The sequence below is a fragment of the Salmo salar genome, chromosome 01 (genome assembly GCF_965601325.2).
Source record: "Salmo salar chromosome 01, fSalSal1, whole genome shotgun sequence".
Classification (NCBI taxonomy): Eukaryota; Metazoa; Chordata; class Actinopteri; order Salmoniformes; family Salmonidae; genus Salmo; species Salmo salar.
In genome coordinates this window covers 176393928-176412205 of record NC_138291.1, presented here as the reverse complement: position 1 = coordinate 176412205, position 18278 = coordinate 176393928, and the positions used below count along the sequence as shown (strand labels likewise).

General features: G+C 43.3%; 1 protein-coding gene across 1 annotated transcript; it reads left to right on the top strand.

Annotated features, from left to right (window-relative positions):
• The first annotated feature begins 1287 nt into the window (after positions 1 to 1287).
• isoc1 (isochorismatase domain containing 1) lies at positions 1288 to 14848 on the top strand. Its single transcript, XM_014145299.3, has 5 exons — positions 1288 to 1623; positions 7477 to 7596; positions 7941 to 8144; positions 10420 to 10536; positions 13558 to 14848. Exons 1-5 carry the CDS (start codon positions 1360 to 1362, stop codon positions 13702 to 13704), a joined length of 852 nt encoding a protein of 283 aa, XP_014000774.1. The 5' UTR covers positions 1288 to 1359; the 3' UTR covers positions 13705 to 14848.
• The last annotated feature ends 3430 nt before the right edge of the window (positions 14849 to 18278 follow it).

The following is an 18278-nucleotide window of genomic DNA, read 5'->3' as shown; positions in this document are numbered from 1 at the left end:
AAGTGGTCTGAAGTATGACAATCTGTACTGAAGCGTCTTGATATGGGCTAGCCTATTCACTGATTGGTTGAATATTAGAGGTGGCAGACAGACGGCAGATAAACATGCAGACAATACACTTTCATCAACCCAGATTAGAGAACGGAACGGTCATAGAAGACAGATTAGAGAACGGAACGGTCATAGAAGACAGATCTGCACTTCTTAATTTGATGTTTTTTAGAACACTGCATAAGGTGTAAATGTTTACCCTACTGGCCAGTGTTTCCCAACTCCAGTCCTCCAGTAACCTCTACAGTACACATTATGTAGGGCAGTGTTTCCCAACTCCAGTCCTCCAGTAACCCCAACAGTACACATTATGTAGGGCAGTGTTTCCCAACTCCAGTCCTCCAGTAACCCCTACAGTACACATTATGTAGGGCAGTGTTTCCCAACTCCAGTCCTTCAGTAACCCCTACAGTACACATTATGTAGGGCAGTGTTTCCCAACTCCAGTCCTTCAGTAACCCCTACAGTACACATTATGTAGGGCAGTGTTTCCCAACTCCAGTCCTCCAGTAACCCCAACAGTACACATTATGTAGGGCAGTGTTTCCCAACACCAGTCCTCCAGTAACCCCTACAGTACACATTATGTAGGGCAGTGTTTCCCAACTCCAGTCCTTCAGTAACCCCAACAGTACACATTATGTAGGGCAGTGTTTCCCAACTCCAGTCCTCCAGTAACCCCAACAGTACACATTATGTAGGGCAGATTTTCCCAACTCCAGTCCTCCAGTAACACCTACAGTACACATTATGTAGGGCAGTGTTTCCCAACTCCAGTCCTCCAGTAACCCCAACAGTACACATTATGTAGGGCAGTGTTTCCCAACTCCAGTCCTCCAGTAACCCCTACAGTACACATTATGTAGGGCAGTGTTTCCCAACTCCAGTCCTCCAGTAACCCCTACAGTACACATTTTTGTTGTAACCCTGGACAAGCACACCTGATTTAACTTGTCAACTAATCATCAAGCCGTCAATGAGTTGGATTAAAAATACAATGAATTGTGTTAAGTAAAATTATCCTCTTGGGAAGTACTTAGATATTACTGTGAGCCTACAATAATGTCACATGCAAATTCAGATCAAATTCAACTCTAATTTTGAGGAAGGAAAACAACATAAAATTCAAGGAAACATTCGATAACTCAATAGTATAAGGTTGAGATATTTGAGCCATATTCAGCGCAGAGTACTCTTCCGGTCTACAATAAAGACCTATCTGTTCTACCGATCGCTTTTGTAGATTCTGCACAGTTGCGACTCTGAACGCTTCTGCACGCATTCAGGCGACACACAGCTCCTGGAATCATGGCGGACGGTCACAGCAACAACAATCATGTCCCTGTTTTGCTTTCATTTTCGGCGTTCTCGCGGCCGTCCTCTGTGCCTGTCGGTTCTGGATATGAAGTGCTTATTCAAAAGTTTTTGTCACTCTACGGACGCCAGATTGACCTCCATCGTAAATTCATGATTCAATTGTATTCGGACGAGTGGGCACAGTACATTGATTTGCCGAAAGGATTCATCATATCTGAGAAATGCAAGCTACGATTTGTACCTTTGGAAACGGATGTAAGATTCTACCGTTTCGGTTTTTCATTGCAAATGTTGTATATAATGATGCACATTATCGCCAATTAAGTCAAAACCTACTAACTTACAGTACTTTGACAAATGGAATTGGTTTCATAGAGACTGAGTTGAAAACGGTTCACTGCGATACTTTGTAGCTTGGCCTACTTGTCAGTAATACGGTCGCTGTCACAAATGCCTCATTTCTTGTAGCCTACATGTTTGTTCCAAAATGGTAAAGAGAAATACTAGCTATCATCCAACATTCATTACAGTATTTAATTTAGGTTGCCATATTTCATATTTATTAGATGTATATTGAATTAGTTGACATAATTAGAAAGTCTTTACTGTACTGTACATTAGGTGTTAGTGAAGAGAGGTGCATGGACATTATCAACTTGGTGGTGTAATTATTTATTTAACGTCATTCTTCTACTGTAAAAATCGAAGCCTTGGAGTCTACTAATATAGCTTTATACATAAGTTAATTAATCATTTCATTTGGCTACAGTAGGCAATTTTACCAATACACCCTATTTAGTGTGAACTGGCCAAAACAAACGTAGACTTGTATCATTATCACCATGTATCTTGTATTTGTGTATCATAATACTGTAGTAGCCTGAGCTAAGTAATCATACAAAATGCATAATATTTGCTTTTGAGTAGTAAGTAGGGCTACAAACACCAACAATATTGCCAAAAAATGATGTGCAGAAGTTGCCATTGTAAACTATCAAAGCTGTAATTGTAGTGTGACTGACAAAAAATGGGATGTGGGTCGTTCTTGAATTTCGGTGGCATTTGGGCATGGCATTCTGGGGGAAAAAAAAGAATGGTTCTTGTATATCTTTAATAATGGATGATTTTCAAGGCGCTAAACGCCAAAGTTCATGAAACTGAGGTAGTGGTATTTTAATATTCGCCTTTGTTTTCATTGGTCTATACAATATATTACATACTTTTCACTTCCTAGCATTACAAACAATTGAAAGATATCTTTAAATCCCCAAAACGTGTCACTACAACGCTACACATCACTACAGGGACAAGCCAATTTGCTTACCCTAAGTCCTTTTAAACAATGCATACGTTTTATAGCATAAAGTTTGATCGTATACACTGCATGCACAATTATTAGGCAAATTGTATTCCTCAGGATTCATTTTTATTGTTGAACAAACACAATGCTGTCCGTCAATCCAAAATGTTATTGAAACTCAAACCTGAATGTTTAACAAAGGAAAAGTGAGTTTTGTCTTTCTCAGAGGAATATATGTGTGCACAATTTATTAGGCAACTGTTAGTGTGCACAATTATTAGGGACCTAAATTACAAAAATAATTTCTCCCAACTCACTTGTTTATTCACAATTTTTAGAGTAAGTGTAACAAATAAGTAACACAAAATGACAATTAAATACAATTTTTGGCCTTTCAAAAATATTCAGTGACCAATATAGCCACCCTTATTTTCAATAACTGCCATGAGCCTTCCATCCATGGAGTCTGTCAGTTTCTTGATCTGTTCACGATCAACTTTCGCTGAAGCAGCAACCACAGCCTCCCAAATGCTGTTCAAAGCAATAGGATTTAAGTCAGGTGAGGAAGGGGGCCTAGTCATTATTCGGGCATCTACGAGGCCCTTGCTGGCTAGCCAAGCAGTGGAGTACTTGGATGCAGGTGGTGGAGCATTGTCCTGCATAAAGATCATGGCCTTCTTGAATGCTGAGGACTTCTTCCTGTACCACTGATTGAAGAAAGAATGTTCCAGAAACTGGCAGTAGGTTTGGGAGTTGAGTTTCAGTCCATCTTCAACCCGAAAAGGTCCAACTACCACATCCTTAATGATAGCAGCCCATACCAGTACCCCTCCTCCACCTTGCTGGCGCCTGCCTCGAAGTGGTGCCCTGTGTCCATTACTGATCTAGCCACGGGCCCATCCATCTGGTCCATCAAGAGTCACTCTCCATAAAACCTTAGGGCAAACAAATACCTGAAGATAGATTTTTCAATCTTGACGCTTCAACTTGTGAATCTTATTCAGTGGTGGTTGTGTTTCAGCCTTCTTGACCTTGGCCATGTCTCTGAGCACTTGACACCTTCTCGACAATCCAGGTAGGTTGCAGTTCTGGAATATGGTGGCACTGGAGGATAATGGGTTCCTGGTAGCTTGACGTTTAATTATTTTGCAGTTAATTTGCACATTTTCTTCTCCATTCGTTTTTTGCACCCCAGTTGACTATTCGCAACAAACCGTTTGATTGTCCGGTTGTCACACCTCAATAGTTTAGCTATTTCAAGTGTTGCATCTGTCTGAAAGGCATTTTAATAATAATTATGCACACCTTGATATAAGGTGTTATTGACTTTCGCCACACCCTCCCTCATTACACAAATACATATCACCTGAAAATGATTAAATCCAATAAGCATTCAAGTTTATATGGGTTGGAGTTGGAAAATGTGCATAGAAATAATGATAATATCAGAATACTCACTTGCCTAATAATTGTGCACGCAGTGTATAAACAGCCCACTGGGCACAGACTTCAATTCAACGTCTATTCCACATTGGGTCAACGTGATTTCTTTGAAATGAAGTAGAAACAACGTTGATTTAACCAGTGTGTGCCCATTTGGGAGTTCAGTATGAACAAAAACATGTTTGAGGTGTAACTATTTGTCATTTAAAAAAAAAATCTTTGTTTGCAAAGGCAAGGGACGCAAATTCTACCAACATTCAGGAACAACCCTCGTGTAATCCAGCTTTCCACGGATTCCAATGGCAGCTGTCAATAGAACCCTCGAAGGAACCACTGGCACCACTAGATGCCATTGAACCTTTAGTAACATAGAAATAGAATGACAAAAGGGAGCATACCCATTCCAAAGCAACGCTCTACCCGTTCCAAAGCAACGCTCTACCAGTTCCAAAGCAACGCTCTACCCGTTCCAAAGCAACGCTCTACCCGTTCCAAAGCAACGCTCTACCCATTCCAAAGCAACGCTCTACCCGTTCCAAAGCAACGCTCTACCCATTCCCAAGCAACGCTCTATGACGGCCATATTTGTTGTACGGATTTTGAGTAATTTATGCTAATCATGTCAGAATTCATAATTCAGTCTTTCACAGTGGCACTTTTCAACAACCAATGTGCCACTCGGGCTTCCGAGTGGCGCAGTGGTCTAAGACACTGCATCTCAGGGCAAGAGGCATCACTGCAGTATCTGGTTCAAATCCAGGCTGCATCACATCCAGCCGTGATTGGGAGTCCCATAGGGCGGCGCACAATTGGCCCGGCGTCGTCCGGATTTGGCCGGGGTAGGCGGTCACTGTAAATAAGAATTTGTTCTTAACTGACTTGCCTAGGTAAATAAAGGTTTAAATATATATATTTTTTAAATAATAAAAATAGATGGACCGTTCAACTAATACCAATTCTATGTTCAGTGAAACTACCATAACCAAAAAAGTACCCCATTGTCATACTTGAGTAAAAGTAAAGATAAATTGATAGAAAATGACTCAAGTAAAAGTGAAAGTCGCCCAGTAAAATGATACTTGAGTAAAAGTCTAAAAGTATTTGGTTTTAAATATGCTTAAGTAGCAAAAGTAAAAGTATAAACCATTTCAAATTCCTTTTATTAGACAAACCAGATGCCACAAATTAAAATTTATTTATTTATGGATAGCCAGGGACACACCAACACTTAGACTATCAGGTTTCAGTTAAGACCCAAAAGCAGACACGTTGAATAAACAATGGTTTAATAGTCCAACGGGCAGGCAAGAGACAGGTCAAGCCAGGCAGGGGTCAATAATCCAGAGATGGGGCAAGGGTATCGGTCGGCGGTCAGGCAGGCGGGCTTAGTGTCAGGGCAGGCAAGAGGTCAAAACCGGGAGGACTAGGAAAAATAGGAACTCGGAAAACATGTGGGTAAGCTTGACAAGACAGGCAAACGGAGAACACAGGTATAAATACACAGGATAATGGGGAAGATGGGCAACACCTGGAGAGGGGTGGAGACAAGCACAAAGACAGATGAAACAGATCAGGGTGTGACACAGACATCATTTAGAAACTGAAGCATATGTGTATAGTGAGGCCGCAGATCAGAGGCAGTAGGGATGACCAGGGATGTTGTCTTGATAATTGTGTGAATTGGACCATTTTCCTGTCCTGCTAAGCATTCAAAATCTAACGAGTACTTTTGGCTGTCAGGGAAAATGTATGGAGTAAAAAGTACATTATTTTCTTTAGGAATGTAGTTGAATAAAATTTGTTAGAAATATAAATAATGGAGTACAAATACCCAAAAACATACTTAAGTAGTACTTTGAAGTACTTTACACCAATGTTTTTTTGGTTATATCAATTGAACCCCTATTGTAACCATAAAATCTAATTTTATTGGTCACATACAGTACACGTGACTAGCGCATGTTATTGCGGGTTTAGCGAAATGCTTGTGCTTCTACCTCCGACAGTGCAGTAATATGTAACAAATTACACAACATATACCCAAATACACATAAACCTAAGTAGGAATGAAAATAAACTATATACATATGGATGAGCAATGTCCGAGCGGAACGGACTATGATACAGTAGAATAGTTTAGTTATTGTACACAGACAGAACTTGGTGCCGACGGATATGGCAGCATTGCGACTAGATCTTAGGAACTATTGGCTAGTCTTACTGTCCAATGTTTGTTAAAAGATGGTCATAAATACATTACGATACACTATTTTTAATTATGAATGTTACTTAGAAATGCCTCGTGTTCTCAGTTCAACTGTCGTACCCCATCAGAACCCAAAATATAAGCTTGTTTTACTCCCAATATTTGTAAACAAACACTGTATAAGCGTCAATACATGGTTAAAATGATACTTTTGATATCATGGATGCTTTGTTATTATTCCAATTAAGGACTCTGACTAAAAAAAGCATGATCAATGGTGAATCTCCATTAATAGCGTTTTTTTTAGTCCAGGGCTTAATGTGTCTGGTGGACCGGAACTAGATCTTTCAAATCTTAGTGTACGATTACAATCAAATTACAGAGAGACAGTGGCAAGCTATTCACTCAACCCTGAGAAATGTCTTTCTTTGTCGTGATGTCACAATACTATTTCTCCCTTCCTTATTATAATAGCAATAGTGATATTAAAGATATGTTCATTAAATTAATACTCTGCCGCGCCATTGAGATATTAAAAAGAGATGAAGGGAAATGCATGACCAATACTAGGTTGAGCTGTTATAACGATAGGATTACAAGCATGTCGCAATTTTTTTATTTAATTTTTTATTTTACCAGGTAAGTTGACTGAGAACACATTCTCATTTACAGCAACGACCTGGGGAATAGTTACAGGGGAGAGGAGGGGGATGAATGAGCCAATTAGAAGCTGGGGATGATTAGGTGGCCATGATGGTATGAGGGACAGATTGGGAATTTAGCCAGGACAACAGCCAGGTTAACACCCCTAATTATTTTTCTTCTTGTCATTAAGCTATAATCTACTGAATATACAACAGCTGAACCAAACCAGAATGTTCAATTTGATCATTTGTATTATACTGTAGATACCATATTTCATAGTACATCAAATATTACGATTAAGATTCTTTTATTGTCCAATTTTACACAAGGTCCAACGGAAATCCATCATCCACTTTATCAAAACTCCTCTGAAAGACACACATAGTCAATATACGATAAATACTTATTTATCCTCAAAGACAAAGCAGTCTACCACGCCCAGTTATTGATAATGTAGACTAAATATAAAACTATAATGGCAAAACCATAAATCATCCATTTGTTTTATATGCAGGTGACAATATTGGGGAACCTGATCCCTGCCACCACGGTTTTCTTCTGCTGTGACATGCAGGAAAGATTCCGCCCAGCCATCAAGTACTTCGGTGACATCATCAGTGTGGGACAGAGACTGGTAAATTGACCCCCTTTTCATACACCCTTGTTAATTTACATTTAAACAATATTTATGTACAGTGCCAGTCAAAAGTTTGGACACACCTACTCATTCCAGGGTTTTTCTTTATTTTTACTATTTTCTACATTGTAGAATAATAGTGAAGACATCAAAACTATGAAATAACACAGTATGGAGTCATGTAGTAACCAAAAAAGTGTTAAACAAATCAAAATATATCACAATAATAATTCCTGCAGGATAATTTTTCTTCTGTTGAAAACTGGCTCAAATGAAGATCCTACATCTGTATATGACATTTATATATTCCCCTCTCTCCCTCCATCCCCTCTACTGTGTAGCTTCAGGGGGCTCGTATCCTGGGGATTCCCGTCATCGTGTCGGAGCAGTACCCCAAAGGCCTGGGTAACACGGTGCAGGAGATGGACCTTACTGGAGCCAGGCTGGTGTTCCCCAAGACCAAGTTCTCCATGGTGCTGCCTGAGGCCGAGGCAGCCCTGGCCGAACTGCCGGGGGTCCGCAGCGTGGTGCTGTTCGGGGTGGAGGTAAAGTTCAGAGAGAGGGAGACTGTCCTTGAATTGCAAATCGACTCCCAGACTGAACGCCGTTTGTACTTGTGGAGATATGAGAGGGTGTGATAGGTGTAGGGAAAGATGGAGCTCCCACCATATTCCTTACACCAATGGTTCCCAACCTTTTTTGAACCGTGGCACACCTCAAAGGGATAAAACATTCGGCTGCACACCTAACATTTCCCTATTAAATTATTTAGTGGTAATGACCTCCATCTGATCAATACTTTAAAAAAAAACAGATGAAATAGTGTTTTTTTGAAATATTTTGATAGTTTTCATATACTGAACAAAAAATATAAATGCAACAAAAGATAAAAGATCCCAAAAAATGTTTCATATGCACAAAAAGCTTATTTCTCTCAAATGTTGGGCACTAATTTGTTTACATCCCTGTTAGTGAGCATTTCTCCTTAGTCAAGATAATCCATCCACCTGACAGGTGTGGCATATCAAGAAACTGATTAAACAGCACGATCATTATACAGGTGCACCTTGTGCTGAGGACAATAAAAGGCCACTCTAAAATGTGAACAGATGTGAACAGATGCCACAGATGTCTCAAGTTTTGAGGAAGAGTGTAATTGGCATGCTGACTGCAGAAATGTCCACCAGAGCTATTGCCAGAGAATTTAATGTTAATTTCTCTACCATAAACTGCTTCCAACATCGTTTTAGACAATTTGGCAGTACTTCCAACTGGCCTCACAACCACAGACCACGTGTAAGCACGCCAGCCCAGGGGAAAAACTAATTCTGATTACCTGGGCTTGGCTCCCCAGTGGGTGGGCCTGGCTCCCGAGTGTGTGGACCTATGCCCACCCATGGCTGTGCCCCTGCCCAGTCATGTGAAGTCCATAGATTAGGGCCAAATGTATTTATTTCAATTGACAGATTTCCTTATATGAACTGTAACTTAGTGAAATCGTTGAAATTTTGGCGTGTTGCATTTGTTTTTGTTCAGTATAGTTCCTTACTCATGATTAATTTGTGTGTAACCATTTAAGAGTGTCCCGCGAATCCATGGCAGCAAGAAAAAAATGTAGGTCTGGTAAAGTAGGTTTTTAGTTTTGAATGGTTTGTGGTGCTAGAGATGAGCGGTTTTCTGCATTCTAAAGATACAAACCATAGACACAAAGCCATGCTCCATTTGTTTCTGTAGCAGAGGCTGTGCTACAGCTAAGCCTAATCAGACTTGCCTGTGTTAATGTTTTTCACAGGCAAAGTAAAATGATACAAATGACTTTGCTCATAATGCACACCCCTTTAAATGATACAAATGACTTTGCTCGTAATGCACACCCCTTTAAATGATACAAATGACTTTGCTCGTAATGCACACCCCTTTAAATGATACAAATGACTTTGTTCGTAATGCACACCCCTTTAAATGATACAAATGTAACAACAGCCTGAGCACACTGGACTTGAAACAACCACACAGATGTAACCATGTGACGTTTAATGTTTTATCTAACCGCCACTAGGCTCCCAAAACAGATTCCCGGTGCATTCCACAGGTCACGTTTATAAGTGAATGTTCTAAAAAATAATAATAATATCAAGATTAGGAAAAGTTTTGCGGTACTCCTGAGAGTTCCTCAAGGCACACCAGTGTTAAAAACCACTGGTTTACACAGTGGTTTTGGGAGCCTAGTGGGAGCCTAGTGGGAGCCTAGTGATCAAATGGCTACCCGGCCTATTTGCATTGTGTGCACCCCCCCCCCCCCCCCCCCCCCTCTTTTACGCTGCTGCTACTCTCTGTTCATCATATATGCATAGTCACTTTAACCATATCTACATGTACATACTCCCTCAATCAGCCTGACTAACCGGTGTTTGTATGTAGCCTCGCTACTTTTTTTTACTTTTTACTGTTGTTTTTATTTCTTTACTTACCTAATACCTTTTTTGCACTATTGGTTAGAGCCTGTAAGTAAGCATTTCACTGTAAGGTGTTGTATTCGGCGCACGTGACAAATAAACTTTGATTGGATTGATATCCAATCTGCCAAAATGTACTCAAATTGTATAGGGGGAGACTGTCTTGCACGTTGGCTCCATCTAGGGGTGTAGTTTAGTGGTACAGTTGATTGGACAACAGAGGGTGAAGTCCCAGTACTGTACAATTAGAACATATGCACTTAATAACCAAAGATATGTCCTTATTAGTAGCCATTTTGTCATCAGGACTTTGAACATAGGTCTTCCTAGAAGTAACCCAGACCTCCTGTGTTGTCTGTCTCAGACCCATGTGTGCATCCAGCAGACAGCCCTGGACCTGCTAGCAAGGGGTTTCGAGGTGCACATGGTGGCAGACTCCACCTCATCCCGTAGCATGATGGACAGAATGTTTGCACTGGACGTAAGTATCATATTATCATGTATTTATTTAAATGTATATTTTCATATATTTTTATTTTATATTTTTATTTAACCTTTTTATTCTAACTAGGCAAGTCCGTTAAGAATAAATTCTTATTTTAAAACGACGGCCTACCCTGGCCAAACCTTCCCCTAACCAGGACGACGCTGTGCGCCGCCCTATGGGACTCCCGATCACGGCCGGTTGTGATACAGCCCAGGATCGAACCAGGGTCTGTAGTGACACCTCTAGCACTGAGATGCAGTGCCTTACACCGCTGCGCCACTCGGGAGCCTTATATACATATTTGCATAATATCATGAAAGTGTAACATGTAAACATCACAGGGGTCTCCCAACATGGTAGCTCGCAGGCGACCGGTAGCTCGCAGGCTGTCAATGAGAATGAATCAGTAATATTACGTGATTTCATTTGTGAACACAGAATGCTGCAAAGTAAAAAGCAACAGGTGTTGGTATCGCGATAAGACGGCTCTGCTAGGTTAGCTAAGGGATATTGAATGAATAAGCTATTTAACTCTATTTTCATCAAATATATATGCTGCTGAAAACATTTCTACAAGTTATTTTCAACGTTTTCATGGTGAAAGATGGTGCTTCTAACAACGATCCATTTCAACAATTCCAGTTCAGGAAGTACACTGACTTAAAAAAAAATTCAATGCGTTTCAATTAGGAAAATGTGGAATTGGAACTGGAATTTGGTTTACTATCTGAATTGAAATGGAATTGACCTCAACCCTGCTACCAACAACAATACATGAAGAGTGTGAGTAGCTTGGACATTTACTTTGTACAGTATGAAGCCATTCTTCTAAAAGAAAAGGTTGGAGAGCACCACCACGTAGCAGCACCACCACGACGCAGCAGCAGCACCACGACGCAGCAGCACCACCACGACGCAGCAGCACCACCACCACGCAGCAGCACCACCACGACGCAGCAGCACCACCACCACCACGCAGCAGCACCACCACCACCACGCAGCAGCAGCACCACCACGACGCAGCAGCAGCACCACGACACAGCAGCACCACCACCACGACACAGCAGCACCACCACCACGACGCAGCAGCACCACCACCACGACGCAGCAGCACCACCACCACGACGCAGCAGCACCACCACCACGACGCAGCAGCACCACCACCACGCAGCAGCAGCGCAGCACCACCACGCAGCAGCAGTAGCAGCACCACGCTGCAGCACCACCACCACGCTGCAGCAGCACCACCACCACGCTGCAGCAGCACCACCACCACGCTGCAGCAGCACCACCACCACGACGCAGCAGCACCACCACCACGACGCAGCAGCACCACCACCACGACGCAGCAGCACCACCACCACGACGCAGCAGCACCACCACCACGCAGCAGCAGCAGCAGCACCACCACGACGCAGCAGCACCACCACGACGCAGCACCACCACCACGCTGCAGCAGCACCATGCAGCACCACCACCACGCTGCAGCAGCACCACACAGCCGCAGCAGCACCACCACCACGACGCAGCAGCACCACCACCACGACGCAGCAGCACCACCACCACGCAGCAGCAGCGCAGCACCACCACGCAGCAGCAGTAGCAGCACCACGCAGCAGCACCACCACCACGACGCAGCAGCACCACCACCACGCAGCAGCAGCAGCAGCAGCACCACCACGACGCAGCAGCACCACCACGACGCAGCACCACCACCACGCTGCAGCAGCACCATGCAGCACCACCACCACGCTGCAGCAGCACCACACAGCAGCAGCAGCACCACCACCACGACGCAGCAGCACCACCACGCAGCACCACCACCACCACGCTGCAGCAGCACCATGCAGCAGCACCATGCAGCACCACCACCACGCTTCAGCAGCACCACACACCACGCTGCAGCAGCACCATGCAGCTGCAGCAGCACCACACAGCAGCACCATGCAGCTGCAGCAGCACCACACAGCAGCACCATGCAGCAGCACCATATGAATATATATCAATATTCCATGTTCTACCTACCGCCATTGTGCCTTTGAGCAAGGCACTTCAAACTGATCTGGGGGCGTTGTACTGTAACTGACTTTGGCTCTGACCCCAACCTCTCCCTCTCTCTCTCTGACTCTGACCCCAACCTCTCTCTCTCTGGCTCTGGTACTGACCCCAACCTCTCTCTCTCTGGCTCTGACCCCAACCTTTCTCTGGCTCTGACCTCAACCTCTCTCTGGCTCTGACCTCAACCTCTCTCTCTCTCTCTCTCTCTCTCTCTCTCTCTCTCTCTCTCTCTCTCTCTCTCTCTCTCTCTCTCTCTCTCTCTCTCTCTCTCTCTCTCTCTCTCTCTCTCTCTGGCTCTGACCCCAACCTCTCTCTGGCTCTGACCCCAACCTCTCTCTGGCTCTGACCTCAACCTCTCTCTCTCTCTCTCTCTCTCTCTCTCTCTCTCTGGGTCTGACCCCAATCTCTCTCTGGCTCTCTCTCTCTCTGGCTCTGGCTCTGACCCCAACCTCTCTCTTTCTGTATGTACTGTATGTCTACCAGGGAGAATGGGATATGCAAAATAGTCATTTCTATTGTTCATGTACCAAACGGACAATAAAGTCATCCTAAAAATAACCTATTGCATAATTTACAGCAGCAGGGTATTTATTAACATACGTCTATTCAGACTCAGCTCTTACTATGTGCTAGTGGGTTCTCTCTCTCTCTCTTTGTCTCTCTCTCTCTGCGTCTCTCTCTCTGCGTCTCTCTCTCTCTGCGTCTCTCTCTCTCTGCGTCTCTCTCTCTCTGCGTCTCTCTCTCTCTGCGTTTCTCTCTCTCTCTGCGTCTCTAGGTCTCTCTTTATGTAGTGTTGTGATGTTTTGTCCTATTTTTTTAAATCCCAGCCCCCGTTCCCGCAGGAGGCCTTTTGCCTTTTGGTAGGCCGTCATTGTAAATAATAATTCGTTTTTAACTGACTTGCTTACTTAAATAAAGGTTACATAATTATTTTTTCTCTCTTTCTATCTCTCTCAGCGAATGGCTCGCACCGGGATCATTGTCACCACCAGTGAGTCTATCCTCCTCCAGCTGGTAGGCGACAAGGAGCACCCAAAATTCAAGGAGATCCAGAATATCATCAAGGCCAGCGCCCCCGAGTCTGGCTTGCTTTCCAAGGTCTAGACTAGGCCACACATGGTCAAAAAGGAAAAGGTAGAATGTGTCCTTATCCACTGATCCCAGGTATAGATATGGATTTATATTCTCGTAGTAGTTAAGGATAGAAGTTAGGTGTCGAGTAACCTGATCCCAGATCTGTGGTTAAATTAGTATGTAATGGTTAAGGTTAGGATTGAGTGTAGGGATATCTGTGGTTAGGGACAACTTCTACCATCAAGCAGTGACAGAGAACCAATAGGAATCAAGAGGTTTAAAGGGGCAATCTGCAATTGCTTAATCTATTTTTGGAGTTATAATTGAATTATATTTACCCATTGATTCTTGAGGAATATAACTTGGAAATGCCTTATGAGCTTAGTTCAGCTGTCACAGTCCATGAGAACCCAAAATATAACCTTATTTTACTCCAATGTTTGTAAACGAAGTAAATGTCAACAAACACTATATAGCCTCATATATATTGCATCCATAGCTCTGTCTATGAATTTGAGTGGTTACATTTCACCAGCCCCATCCCTTATATTTTTTCCTGCTGATTTGACGCTTTAAGGTGAATTGAGAGATGGACCAGTTTTCTTTCAGTCCTGGTCTGGGAAGGGGGTGGACCAGTTTTTCATCAGTCCTGGTCTGGGAAGCCCATTGTGTATGCAGCATTTCACTCCAGCTGGATTAAATATTGTGAAAATCTAACCTTGTTGTAGGGAAGGACTTGGCTTGAACTGGAAGTGTGCATTGAGGTGATGTCATAGGACTAGTACATTTCCACTGACCAGTTTCACGTGGGTTTGATAAACATACACACTGGGTCTCGGACTAGGTTTGGTAAACCGTGGCTGGGTTTATTTGGTACCAATGATATTTATGCACTGAGCTTTCTAGCCTGCCTGAGCACATGGGTGATTAAGTGCTTGCTTCATGTGACTAGTATATTGTATGTGAGTCAGGGTATGATGTAGAAAAATGAATAAATATATATTTCCTAATGTATATTTCCTGTTTCCCTTTTTGTCAACAGCTCACAGTATGACAGTAATTCGGAATTGTACTTCCTCGTCTATTTTTACTATGTGTTCAGTGGCATGCTGTATTCTCTTACCTGCCTGTAATGAAAAGGGGGAAATAAATGTAATAAATTGTTGAGACATTTCTTTGATCTAGTTCTTACCCTTTATTTGGTCCTAAACCATGAAAATAACACATTTCACAAAAGGCTTATTACACTAGCAAGCCTCATCGTAAATGATAAAAATCCCTCAACACCGAAAGTGTCTGCAAGCGTGTGAGACTATGCTTGTGTCTATAGTACCTATCTCACCATCTGGTATCTACACTACCCATCTGGTGTCTACACTACCCATCTGGTGTCTACACTACCCATCTGGTGTCACCCATCTGGTATCTACACTACCTATCTGGTGTCTACACTACTCATCTGGTGTCTACAGTACCTATCTGACTATCTGGTGTCTACACTACCTATCTGGTGTCTATAGTACTTATCTGACTATCTGGTGTCTACAGTACCTATCTGGTGTCTATAGTACTTATCTGACTATCTGGTGTCTACAGTACCTATCTGGTGTCTACAGTACCTATCTGGTGTCTACAGTACCTATCTGGTGTCTACAGTACCTATCTGGTGTCTACAGTACCTATCTGGTGTCTACAGTACCTATCTGACTATCTGGTGTCTACAGTACATATCTGGTGTCTACAGTACCTATCTGACTATCTGGTGTCTACAGTACATATCTGGTGTCTACAGTACCTGTCTGACTATCTGGTGTCTACAATCAATCAATCAATCAATCAAATGTATTTACAAAGCCCTTTTTACATCAGCCGATGTCACAAAGTGCTATACAGAGACCCAGCCTAAAACCCCAAACAGCAAGTAGTGCAGATGTAGAAACAGTACCTATCTGACTATCTGGTGTCTACAGTACTTATCTGGTGTCTACACTACCTATCTGACTCTCTGGTGTCTACAGTACCTATCTGGTGTCTACACTACCTATCTTCCAAGATGGCGTAGCAGTGCAGATGTGTACTTTGGTATTTTTTTGTAAAAAAAAAATATATTTTTCATTTTAAAATTAAATATACCTTCCGGTAACCCGCCTCACCCAATATGACACAGATCCGCTATTTTTTTAGACCTCATAGCCAGAACCTCCAGCAGAAGCTAGCCAGCTAATTAGCTACTAGCTATTTAGCCATTGTTAGACACTGCTAGCGGCCTTTCCTTTTGCACAGACACCACCGGAAGCTAGCCCTGAGCCAGGCCCACCTCCCGGCCTACTCTGTGATCACCCGTCTACTCAGCCGATTCCTTCCGGACTCTACCCCAACACGGCTAGAATCCACCACTCCACCGGATCCTTGCCGTAAGCTCTGGACCTGTGCATGGGATCATTGCTGCTACCGAGTGGCTATAGTGGCTAATGCCCCTGCCCCGAAGCTAGCACCAGTTAGCCGCCAGCCAGGCGCATCTCCCGGCTAGCAAACAAAATTACTACAACTACAATTACCTCTATTGCCATCTGGTCTGGACCCTTTGTCGACATGGCGCCCCGCCATACCACCACGACTGGTCTGCCGACTTAACTCCATCCGCTGTGCCCTCAACAGGCCTTCGCCTGACATCGGCGCAGACGCTTCTACTTACCCCGGCCTGCTAACTACGCATGCTAGCGTAGTAACGACTACCCCGCGGCTTCCCTGTTCCATCTATTGCTGTTCACTGGACCATATGATCACTTGGCTACATAGCTGATGCCTGCTGGACTGTTCATTAATCACGGTACTCCATTTTGTTTATTTTTTGTTTATCTGTCGGCCCCAACTCAGGCCCTGTGTGTAGTTAACTGACCCTCTCTGCCCATTCATCGCCATTTTACCTGTTGTTGTTAACTGATTAGCTGTTGTTGTCTTACCCATTGTTGTCTTAGCTAGCTCTCCCAATCAACACCTGTGATTGCTTTATGCCTCGCTTTATGTCTCTCTCAAATGTCAATATGCCTTGTATACTGTTGTTTAGGATAGTTATTATTGTCTTAGTTTACTGCGGAGCCCCTAGTCCCACTCAACATGCCTCAGATACCTCCTTTGTCCCACCTCCCACACATGTGATGACCTCACCCAGCATAACTAGCACGTCCAGAGATGCAACCTCTCTTATCATCACTCGGTGCCTGGGTTTACCTCCACTGTACCCGCACCCCACCATACCCCTGTCTGTACATTATGCCCTGAATCTATTCTACCACGCCCAGAAATCTGCTCCTTTTATTCTCTGTCCCCAACGCACTAGACAACCAGTTCTTATAGCCTTTAGCCATACCCTCATCCTACTCCTCCTCTGTTCCTCTGGTGATGTAGAGGTTAACCCAGGCCCTGCGTGTCCCCAGGCACTCTCATTTGTTGACTTCTGTAACCGAAAAAGCCTTGATTTCATGCATGTTAACATCAGAAGCCTCCGCCCTAAGTTTGTTTTACTCACTGCTTTAGCACACTCCGCCAACCCTGATGTCCTTGCCGTGTCTGAATCCTGGCTAAGGAAGGCCACCAAAAATTCTGAGATTTCCGTCCCCAACTACAACATTTTCCGTCAAGATAGATAGAACTGCCAAAGGGGAAGGAGTTGCAATCTACTGCAGAGATAGCCTGCAAAGTTCTGTCATACTTTCCAGGTCTATGCCCAAACAGTTGGAGCTTCTAATAAAAAAAATGAATCTCTCCAGAAATAAGTCTCTCACTGTTGCCGCCTGTTATAGACCCCCCTCAGCTCCCAGCTGTGCCCTGGACACCATATGTGAAATGATTGCACTCCATTTATCTTCAGAGTTCATTCTGCTAGGTGACCTAAACTTTGATATGCTTAACACCCCGGCAGTCCTACAATCTAAGCTAGATGCCCTCAATCTCACACAAATTATCAAGGAACCCACCAGGTACAACCCTAAATCCATAAACATGGGGGACAAGGCTTAGACATAGAGGAAGGGGGACAAGGCTTAGACAAGGCTTAGAGGCGGGGTCATAGTGACTTCCAATAGACCATAATGATTTGTCATTCTCAACATACAGTGCCTTCGGAAAGTATTCAGACCGCTTGACTTTTTCCACATTTTGTTACGTTACAGCTTTATCTAGTTTTTTCCCTCAACAATCTACACACAATACCCCATAATGACAAAGCAAAAACAGGTTTTTAGGATTTTTTTTGCTAATTTGTTAAAAATAAGAAACATATCAAATTTGCATAAGTATTCAGACCCTTTACTTAGGACTTTGTTGAAGAACCTTTGGCAGCGATTAAATCATCAAGTCTTCTTGGGAATGACGCTACAAGCTTGGCACACCTGTATTTGGGTAGTTTCTCCCATTCTTCTCTGCAGATCCTTTCAAGCTCTGTCAGGTTGGATGGGAAGCGTTGCTGCACAGCTATTTTCAGGTCTCTCCTGAGATGTTCGATCGGGTTCAAGTCTGGGCTCTGCCTGGGCCACTCAAGTTCATTCAGAGATTTGTCCCGAAGCCACTGCTGTGTTGTCTTGTCTGTGTGCTTAGGGTTGTTG

Coding starts and splice junctions, on each gene's coding strand:
- isoc1 (XM_014145299.3), top strand. CDS start 1,360: ATGGCGGACGGTCACAGCAACAACAATCATGTCCCTGTTTTGCTTTCA. Junction 1,624..7,476: donor TTGTACCTTTGGAAACGGAT/GTAAGATTCTAC, acceptor TTTTATATGCAG/GTGACAATATTGGGGAACCT. Junction 8,145..10,419: donor TGGTGCTGTTCGGGGTGGAG/GTAAAGTTCAGA, acceptor TGTCTGTCTCAG/ACCCATGTGTGCATCCAGCA.